General features: G+C 39.5%; 1 protein-coding gene across 2 annotated transcripts in view; it reads left to right on the forward strand.

The window, feature by feature from the left end:
* The window catches only part of CDHR2 (cadherin related family member 2), a 41,815-nt gene extending 31,502 nt beyond the window's left edge, over positions 1-10,313 (forward strand). The window contains exons 19-32 of one of the 2 annotated variants that reach the window (XR_004595576.2): positions 112-726; positions 1,385-1,456; positions 2,027-2,076; positions 2,225-2,376; positions 4,004-4,106; positions 4,197-4,285; positions 5,180-5,260; positions 5,676-5,753; positions 6,303-6,363; positions 7,093-7,159; positions 7,404-7,517; positions 8,321-8,395; positions 8,687-8,750; positions 10,057-10,313. Coding sequence is in view for 1 of the 2 variants with exons in the window: in XM_034442828.2 (XP_034298719.2) it covers positions 112-726; positions 1,385-1,456; positions 2,027-2,076; positions 2,225-2,376; positions 4,004-4,106; positions 4,197-4,285; positions 5,180-5,260; positions 5,676-5,753; positions 6,303-6,363; positions 7,035-7,159; positions 7,404-7,517; positions 8,321-8,395; positions 8,687-8,750; positions 10,057-10,215 (1,838 nt within the window). In the remaining variant the exon portion in view is untranslated. Of the gene's footprint in view, positions 1-111; positions 727-1,384; positions 1,457-2,026; positions 2,077-2,224; positions 2,377-4,003; positions 4,107-4,196; positions 4,286-5,179; positions 5,261-5,675; positions 5,754-6,302; positions 6,364-7,034; positions 7,160-7,403; positions 7,518-8,320; positions 8,396-8,686; positions 8,751-10,056 lie in introns of both variants that reach the window. The other variant, XM_034442828.2, reaches the window with a different exon arrangement.
* Positions 10,314-10,856: the final 543 nt, after the last annotated feature.

Consider the following 10,856-nt stretch of genomic DNA (forward strand, 5'->3'; position numbering starts at 1 on the left):
CGCCCTTCACAAGGGAACTGTAGACCTCTACTATTTTGATCTGGGTGTAGAAGGATGGTATATGTTTAACTCTACAATTATTCTAATTTTCATATTCCAATTCTATCTCAGGTGCCTTGGTTGGAGTTGTGGAAGCCAGAGATGCTGATCAAACACAAATTCACAACCGTATTTCATTCTACATTAATAGCAGCACAGGCTCAAACAACTTTCTGATTCGCTCAAGAGCCCAGGGATCTGGCTGGTATCAGGGCATGTTGTCTTTAGACCCAGAAAGTGTTCTTGACTATGACAAAATGCAGGAGAAGTTCTACAATCTCATTCTACGGGCTGAAAATTCAGACTTAGGGGAAACAATGGAAGCTGCCATTGCCATGGTGAGGGTGTATGTGCTAGATGTCAATGATGAGTCCCCAACCATTGTACCATTTCCACCAGAAAACATTCACATTACAGAGAATGAAAAACTACATACATTAGTAGCTGAGCTGGAGGCTACTGATAAGGACACCAACCACTCATTAGTATTCCAGGAGTTGGCTGTTGCATGTTTCAACAGTACAGGCAGCGTAGGCAATATATGTCACCACTGGTTCCACCTAGTAGCCAATGGATCACTTTTTGTGACTAGTTCAGATATAGACTATGAACTGTGCACCCAAGTGGAAATCACACTGCGTGTTAAGGATGAGTTCACTGCAGTAGGAAATCCCTACAGTAGAAATGGTAAGATACCTGTATGAACACTTGCTTTCGCACTTTATTTTAATCCTGTGAGATATATCCTTCTTTATTCTTTATCCTTCCTCTAACTGTCCTACTTTTCCTTTCTACTAGATTTTTTATTAATTCCACAGGAGTAATGTAATTGTTTATAATAATCATATTCACTTGAGCTGTCTTCATCAATACCTTCCATAACCCTCACCTGCTGGCCTCCAGATGTACTAACCATGTTATGTAGGGATAATGTTGGAGAAGGCTGTCGTGGACGGCCTTGGTATTATTGAATGGAGGGAAGATTTGGCCATTGCTTCAGGGCCTGCCAGAGTAGAAAGGGACCGAGTGACAAAATGTATCACAGACTTGTTTCTCTATCTCAGGGTATTGCCACTGTCGTATTTGTGTCTTAGAAAGGTGTCTTAGAAAGGTGGCTGCAAAAAGGTATAACCACAGATTATCTGCTCCTAACAACTTCACAGCTGGAGGAATATCAGCATTGACACTGTTATATAAATGAGGGAGCAACACCTGCTATTGATGGGAAATGGGACTAGTTCTACTTGAACAGGGTTATGGCTCCAATGTGCAGGTTCTAGGAAGACATGCAGAGGTGTTTTCAAATCAATGGCTAGAATTTGTCTATTTGTGGCTTTTTTTGCAGAGACTCTGGTCATCTTAATTGATGATGCAAATGACAACGCACCCCAGTTTTATCCTGTCAACGACACCTTTGGTAAGAGCAGAGTTGTAGGACAGTTGCAACCGTGGTATGCCTCACTGCCCCCCTAATAGATACGTGGTAGTGTGCTTTAAGGATTCCCGTTCAAACAGAAATTCCTGCTAGGCTTAGTCGCAGAGGCATCCATCTCTATCCTAGCTGATTGCAATTCTCATAAAGCAGGGGTGTCAAACTCGTGGCATCACAGCATCGTCATGTGACATAGTCATGTAGTGTAACTTTTTCCCCCTTCGCTAAAACAGGCGTGGGCATGGCCAGCGCGTGACGCATCTGGCCTGCGGGCTGCGAGTTTGACAGCCCTGTATAAAGCTGCTTTCATCACATCACTTCCTTCCATGTATGCATTCCTCTTTATGTTAGCCAGTCATGAGGGGAGCATTCAGCTTTCTAGTTAGGGCAGAGGAATGCCATATTGACAGCCAGTCAATGGGTATTGATAGAGCTTGGGAGTAGAGAACAACAGCTCCATTATAATGTGATTTGGTAGTGAGCCTTACAGCAGAGGAAGCCCCATTGCCTTTTGCTGTTTGGATTTACTGATCTGTATCTGGTATTTCATTGCAGTAATAATCCCAGAACTCTCTCCAGTTGACCTGTCTGTGGCTGAGGTCAAGGTAAGATTATGAATACCTATTTAGCTGCACAGATTTCCTGGTTGTTGTTTTTTTTTTTTTTTAAGACACTAAACTGGATGCTCACACAAACTGTGTGACGGGATCTGATCATATTTCAAAGTCCATCAATATTTTTTCCCCCTTCCAGGCCAAGGATGCCGATTCAGGTGAAAATGGTGTGATTACATTTAGCATCTCCGAGATAGTTTTCATTCAGGACAAAGAAGATGAACAGAAGTTTCCCGGTGTTTTCAAAGTGGCAAAAACAATGGAGAAGGATATCTCTGTGGGAATCATCCGGTAAGTGATGGGAGTTTTCTTCGCTTGAAAGTATTTTAAAATACTGCCTTATTGTTGTGCTCACATTAAATAAATGCAGGGCATGCTTACTAACAACCCCACTCTTGACTTCCTTGTATTGATCAATAGGATATTGAGGATATTTGGATAGATATGTTTAATAGACCTCTTTAACTCAACAGAATTTGCACGACAAGAAGATATGGGAAAGAGCTGGCTTTTGCACCAATAGATTACTGCAATGCTTTATTTCCATACACATACATTAGTGGCTAAAATTGTGGAAACCTTTTGCGAAAACTGTATTTGATAAAACTAGTTAATAACACCACTTATTTTTGGAGTAGTACCATAAAATTATATATCAATGGAAAGATAATTTAATCAAGAATGTAATGCAATAACTTTTATGAAGGATTTGCTATTAGATAGCAGTTACAGTATAAAGAAGAAAAGTGAAACACGTAGAAAAGATATACAAAAATTATCACCATAGAAAAAATAAGATATACAAAAATTATCACCATGTCAGTTAATACTTAGTTGAGTAACCTTTAGCATGAATTATGGCCTTAAAACATCTTCCCATGGAGTGAACCAAGTCTTTTAGTTCTTCAGCTGTTATAACGTAAAACCAAGATTGAATGATTGCTTCTATTAACTGGGTTTTATTGCTCGGTCGCTTCTGACTAACAAGTTTCTTTAGTCAGCTCCATAGATTTTCAATTGGGTTAAGGTCTGGGCTATTCCCAGGTCATTCCAGCAGTGGAATATGATTATCTTGAAACTCAAAAAAATAAAAAGTGGTGGTATTAGCCATCAAACCTCAAAAATACACTTTTCCCAAAAGGTTTCCACAATTTTGGCCACTACTATACTTTGAACATGTACATGGGGCTTATTGGGGATCTCTACTGGGTAGGGAGAAGGAGAGATTTGCTTGCTGGTACATTTAGAAGCAGTTAAATTAGAGCAGAACTTTGGATAATCACTTAGCTATTTAAGCTTCAATGTTTTCAGTGGGGTTACTGATCTTGGGTTTCATAGAACAACTTCAATTTGGTGCTTTCCAGATGTAGTTGGATGACAGCTCCTGAGGGGAGATGATTAGGAGAGGCTGTCATGCATGCTGAGTGACCATCTGGATATAGTTAGCAGAACACACTAAACCCAGATTAGAAAATTGCAATCACTGTGTTCACATGGAATGCTTTTGCTCAAATAATTAGCCAGATTATGGTTTAATAGTATAATGTAGCTCATACAACATAGATCACCATCAGCAGGATTCTCATAACACACTGGAAAGGTTTTTACACAATTTCATTTTACTCTTATCATTTTCTGAAAAATAAACTTCTAAATTATTGAAATGTTATCAGCAGGATCTGTTGTCATGTGGTCTTCGGCAACATCCAGCTTTTTTCTGATGCTACGATAAAGATTCCAATTTAGCAAATGCTTTGTTTGGTTTTCTGCTGAACTATCCTGAAACTTGAAATAGAAGCATGAAAGCTACCAATGCAGAAATATTTCAAGATGAAGGTGGGCAAGTCTACTTCAGGATAGTGCAGAGTTTGATCAAGGACAAGCCTCTCTAATGCTGCAACACCTTCTATTCCTACAGAATAGCAAGCAGTCTTAATAGCATGTTGGAAGGCCAATATCGGGTGAAAGTGGAAGCCAAAGACAATGGAACTCAAGCCCTAAGCAATTTCATGTCACTGGATGTAAGTTTATTGTCTCTCCTGACCAACTTCCATCGATAGCATTTTCATAATCTCTGATCTCTGAGAACGATCATTTCTCTCTTTCTCCAGCTCTTCAGTGTGGCTAAGAGTTACCGTATAAAACTGAAATTTGGTATCGCTTTAAAGGAACTGCAGGATAACTCGAATGATATCAAAAGGTATGGCATCCTCTCACCTCTCTGTCAGCTTTTAATTGAAGTTGGGGTTTTCTGGAATGCTGACACTGTCTAAATATAGTGCTTCTGTCCATCTTGTTATGCAGAACAAGGCAAAATACAATGTCAGTTTACAAAATAAAGTAGAAAGAAAGCAGTGTGGGATGCGGATGTGCACTCTTGTGGGCATTGACTCCATAAGTGAAGAAGGTGCCATTTAGCTTTGGCAAAGCCGTTCTTAAAACAAATGCTACATTCACATATCATGCTACACCAGATCTCCTTAACTCTGGTTTACTGAAGACACTACAATTTACTAAATTTCATCTAATCTGCTAAACTAGAGAAATCACATAGGAGGGTCTCACACATGTTGAGGCAAAGTCAGACAAGGCACATTATGCCTTAGTGCACTGTGTGAAGAAGAGCACCCAAACATATGCAACAAAAGCAAATAGTTGCTGCTGGGATTGTATCAATTTCAAGGACCTAAGATGTTAAAATATTTGACTAGGCTAGAGTAGCAGGCACTTTGTGCATTCAGGATTCTAGAGGTTTCTTGGTCAGAGTTAATGTCTTATGAATCTCTTGAGATGTTTTCTAAACAGAGCTGCTAAAGATGGCTGGCCCCTTTCCCCCCCAAACTTACGTTCCCCAGTATCTCCATATTTAAAATGTGGCTTTGAATTATGGCTCTCTAATGATATGAGTGTCTCATACTTAGTGGTGCAGGGTAGACCATACTCCAGAGGGAATTGGAATATACAATGAAATGTCACTAAGTAATGATTATTTTACAATTTGTGAACATTAATTGGGTTCCCTGCAGTGCAATGGCATGGGCTGTTCCAGCATGGAATGCTGATGAGACCTTCGCCTTTTTTATGTTGCTTTCAGAATTCTGAGCAAAGCAACTGGAACAACAGTCTACATAGCAGCAATCTATACAGACGATTCATCAACCTCCAAATCTGAAAGGTGATTTGAACAGAGGGAAGCTATGGTAATGAGGACGTAACTGAGGTTAAAAAGCATATAAAATGGTTGGTGAGGAAAAAGGACATATGTTGAAATATTGGGGGTATATTTTGCTACAGCAACTAGCATAGGCATACTCAGTGGAATGGTGTTGGTAGAATTTACGAAAATGGAAAGAGACTTTTGAGATTCCAGCATGAAGTTAGCATCTGAGTGAGCAATGTAGTTAGTCACTTTTTACAAATGATCAGGCTGCCTTTATAACACTGATTTCTTAGGATGCTTCCTTTTTTTTTTTAGGTGATTGGAAAGGTAGCCATTGAGATAGCTCTTGGATTGGTCATGGTTCTAAGGAGGCCGTGCTGGTACTGTCCCTTCAGTCCATCTATCTTACATGCCTTTTTATCTTCTGTAGGGCTCCGGAGAAGACTGCAATGGATGCCTATTTTGTTTACAAGAATGGCACAGCTCTGACTGATGAACATGTGCTCATGTAAGGGTCACATTGCTCTCAATTTAATAGGGAAGGAATAGAGGTCAAATAAAAATCTCATTTGGTTTAGCCCGTTCAGCTGTTAGTATGACAACACTGGAAACGGAAGTGGTCAAATTAACAAGAAAAGGTGGGGATTTTTAAATGATGCTAACCTTGTCCCTCACTCCCATCCCCAATAATTTAAGCTAAGAATCAACCCACACCTTCTAAATCATATTTTAGAATTAGTGCTTCTCTCCCCATGAAATTTCAGCCTGGGCAAAACATCTAAATGTATCAATGTATATGGAGCTAATATGATGGAAACAGAGGAAAAATAATGCAGAGGAAGGCTGAGTTTAAAGAAGCAATTGCTGGTGGATAGTTCAGCATAATGACATACATACATAAAGTGTGTGCGTGTGGCACTAAGTGAGAAGTTGGAACAGATTTTTTGTTCATTTTTTAAAAATCAACTCATGCTTAATTTTATTGTACAGTAGTTGCAAATACCAAACAGCTCTTGGGAAACTCTTTCTAATCATCCTCAAAATATGTTTTCTCCAGGCTCATTCGAAGAAACCCGGAACAGTTAGAACAACTTACCAGTCTTGGCTTGTCGGTCATTGTGAGAGTTCTTATCTTTCTAAATTAATGCTTCCAAATTCAGATGAGTTGAATTTGAAAACAAAACAGAAAAGTAGGAATGAAAGTAGCAAGATGTATGACTGGGGAAGACAATAATTTTGTGCCAGAAGTGAGCAAACCAGTTAAGAGAGAAGCCGTATAGGGGAAGCCAAAGTTTCATCTGGAGAAATAGGCATCCAGCAATGGGGAATATGGAACTTCAGGCTACATTTTTTGCATTCCTTTCTTATTAGCCACACTAGGTGGCAATGATGGAATTGTAATCCAAAAGGTTTGGCCGGCAGCTAGGATGGAGAAGTTCTGTCTCCAAAAAGTCCTCCTCAAATCAAATTTGGCACCTAATGACTCCTTGGGTGCACAGGTGCAATTTTCTTGACAACACTATGGAAGAAACCCTTTTCTGTGATTTCTGCACCCCCCCTCAACTTCCCAGCATAACCTTTAGCGTTAGCCTATGTGATACAGACCGGTCTCCCCCAAATTAGCATTTTCCTGATGTTTAGACTATAGCTTCTATGATGCCCAACCAATATGATTCTGCTGATTGTAGACAATGTGAGTTGCAATTTGATATGGGGAGCATCAGGATGGGGAAAGCTAGAATGGACTCTGTAACAAGTGAGCTATTATAACACATTGGTATGTTCTCAGGGTCCTGCAGATGTGAAAGAACCTAAGAAAGACATGGAGTTGTTTGGTATTATTATAGGGTTGACAGCAGCTGTCTTCATCCTCCTCCTCATCCTGACTGGGACAGTAATTGGCATGAGAAAAAGGTACATCAGCTCAATTTTCCAATGTTTTTTCTTCTTCAATTCCTGAGCAGAATCTGGGTGAATTCATTGCACCCAGAATTTTCCCTATGGCTGCAAACTAAACCCTTTTGCCCTACCATATTGGCTTCACAACTGTAAATGCCAGTGTAGCAATCTCCATCGGATGGTCTATTCTTCTACTATTAAGGATTCCCTTCAACCCACATGTCAATTTTGTACAAACAAACTTACTTTCTTTTTGCAGTTATACAAGGAAGTTGAAGGCACTCAAAGCTTTGAAGGTGGCTTCACATTTCTCAGCCAATGAAGTGCAGCAAGGACCTGCCATCCCTGGGACCAATAAATATAATGCAGAAGGGTATGTGGGCATAGGAAATGGTTTGCTGCATTTAGAGAGAAGGAGGTATAGCTTGTGACAGAAGCCCTGAGTTGTGGAGGGATGCGTTTCTTGGTTGTGTTAGATTGGGTTGTGGTTTCTTGGTTGCCTGCATTTTTAATTTTTTGTAGGGTTTGTAGTTTTATTTTTGTTCGCTACACAGAGTAAGTCATTGGTATAGGTGGCCATATAAATTAGATGGAGAGAGAGAGTGAAAGAGAGGGAGGGAGGGAGGTGGAGGGAGAGATAGATGATAGATTGATAGTTTAAGTTCCCACCTCCTGAAAACTATCTAATCCTTTACATTGCTAATTTTCAATTATAAAACTCTCTGTTGGGCAGATCCTATGCTGAATTTGAGTATGCTGAAAATAAACAGCATCTTCAAATGAACAAAAAGCTGAATGTGATTAAAATTGGAGACCTTAGAAATTATGACAGGGTTGTACTATTGAAACTATAGAAGTGCCCAAGAAAAATGTAAGACCATCTATCAGTCTTTGGGAAATATGAAATCTCTCTGAGGCTTCAAACCTGTTTTAGGAGGGCAAAATTAGGATAGCAGTTGCTTGTTGCTTGGTTGGAAGGTAATCCACATTGTGGAAAATTAAAGTTTTAGTATCTTTGCATGCTACCTTGGCAGTTTCAACGGATTGTATACAGCTAGTGGCATACGCAAGAGTAGCTGTAGGACATGTTTGCTGCCAAATGCTGTGTTATGGCATTCTCTGCTGGGCATAGGATTGGATACGCAAGACATTCACGTGTAAAACATTCTTCTGCAGGGCTAATCCTGTGCTTGGTTTCGCCTTGGATCCTTCTATGAACTTTGAGGAAAACGCCAGTTCTGAGGTGGCCAGGTAGTATGATGAATTTAATATTTAATTAATCATCATCTATGCAAATACAGAATGTGATTGTGCTGTGACTGCTTTACTCAAAGCTTTATCTCGTACAGTTCCTGAAATCTCTTTGAACCCTCCCACCCCATATTACTTTTGTCATTGAGGTGTCGAATTTCCCACATGTGCTAAAAGTTAGAAACCAGAGGAGTCTCCAGAACTAGTGGAGGCAATAATGGGGCTATGGAGACTTGCAGCCAGAGATGATAAAGAGTTCCTAGGACATCAAAGCTGCTTTTTGTATTACAGCCTGAACTCTCTGGATGAAAACATGGTTGATGCTGCACACGACTTATTTCCTGCTAAACTGAAAGTAAGACACCTATCACATTTTTTGCACATTGAATATTTTTGGGTACGGTATCTTTTCTTCCAAGTAAATATATTACTTACTTTATTAAGAATAAGTTAACCTCTTATATCTATAAGGGATTTTTTTTTTAAGTAATAGAAATTTTCACATATGGAAAGTATTAAAACCGAGTTGCATTATCTTTACATTCCTGGGTGGTAAGTCAAACCCTGCTTTCACCTTCTGCTTGATTTATGATTAACACATACAATGACAAACTGGAAATTATCTGCTGTCCTGTCCTTTATTTATGAAGTCTTTTTTCTGTTTTGGGCAGAATCTATGCCCTCTTAACTAAAACCTTAAGGGCTGATAAGCTGGATTCACACTTTGTGGTTAAGTTGTAGATCACCGAGCAAACTTTAATGGCTTGATTCATAACATATCATAAACAATAGTTTACAAATCACAACTTTTTGATTTCTGTAACTTACAAAGCCAGAACTACTGGAACAAAGTTTGTGGGTTACCCCAATTTCTTCATGAAGATGAAATTATCAGTAAGGATGCAGCTATATCTGTACACTCATCTCTCTGGTTCACCCCTCACTGATAACCTGATCTTCATGAAGAATGTGGGCTTGTGCTGCTCAGTTTTATATCACTTCTGTTGTTAGGCCTTTCCAGTCTCTACAAGGAATGGCATGAGAAGTAAGCCTGCCATATGTTCACACAATCACAGTCATAATCTACACTGTGCTTGGCTGTTTACAAGGATGCCAGATGGCCAAGTATGTATTTGAAAACAGAGTGGAAAGACCCACATTCATCTGTGCTGTGCTCTAGAAGCATAGTGTTTTGGATCAACCCCTTCTCAAAGAAAATACTTTTCACATACTTAACAATCTCCCTCAACTTGGGACCCTACAGGTGGGCTGGAAATACAAATTCCAGAAGTTGTCACTAGTGTAGACAAAGGGTAGGGATTCTGGGAGATGCACTCTCAGTCCATTTAGAGGGTGCCATGTTAGAGACAGCAGTTTTGTGATACAACAGAAACAACAGCTTCAACAATTGTATACCCCCTTTTTCTGCTATAGATCTGCTGTTAGAAGTATCTTCCAGCTCCTATATGTAAGGATACGAGCTGGTGGGTAAACTGTGTAGGATGTGGCTTTTTAAAATATATATATTTTATATATATATCTCCAGACTAATAAAGCCTAGGATATGGTGTTTATATTGTGTGGCAATCCAAAACTATTGTTATCCATCACTTGTAATCTACAGAAACAATAATTCTTAAATATGATTTTACTATTTTCAGCTGGACAAAACAGATGCTCAGCAGGAAATAAACAATTGGGAAGAGCCCTTGAAAGCTGCTTTAGACAGCCATAGGAAGTACAAGCCACTGCAGCAAGGGAACTTCAAACAGGCACCTCTAGACTTTGGAAACTCTTCTTTGAATACTACAGAAATGTGACTGTGCCCATTTCCTTCTGGCAAAACAATGTCCCAAATGTATAGCAGCTGTGACCTGAAGATGCTGAAATACTAATGAAATAAATTATAAAACATTGGGATATTGCCTTCTCTGTGGGGCCTGAATTAACTCAAGGTTTCCACCTTAAACTGTACCATATCTGCTCTAAACCAGAAGCAAAGATAGACTGAACAAGATCATGGAACCGGAGAACTGGAAGAAGCTTCTTGGGCCATTAGATCCAGCATCCTGTGGGCTTAGGAATCCAGCTGAAAGATACTTACATGTGGCTACTACACAAAATTGTTAGGGTAGTCAGTAAAACAAAATGCTTCAATGGAGACAAGGCAGGGAATAAAAGTTTAGTATGAAGATAGTGGTAACGATAATTGAAAATATTGAACTTAGTTACTGGTCAGTAAGAGTTCTGATCCTGCTTTAATGGGGTGTGACAGAATGACTTTGGGCCACTGAAGCATGAGCTTGTCCATGTAGTCAGTAGAAGTCACAAGTAACTTATGGACACTATTAGTCTCTGGGTAGACACCTTCACTATCCAGGCTCGTCATCCCATCTCACCATTGCTGGAGAAGATCTAAGTCTCTTGCTACTTTATTACAAACATTACAAAGGTGGCCAGA

The sequence above is a fragment of the Pantherophis guttatus genome, chromosome 2 (genome assembly GCF_059756535.1).
Source record: "Pantherophis guttatus breed Tessera chromosome 2, ASM5975653v1, whole genome shotgun sequence".
Lineage (NCBI taxonomy): Eukaryota > Metazoa > Chordata > Lepidosauria > Squamata > Colubridae > Pantherophis > Pantherophis guttatus.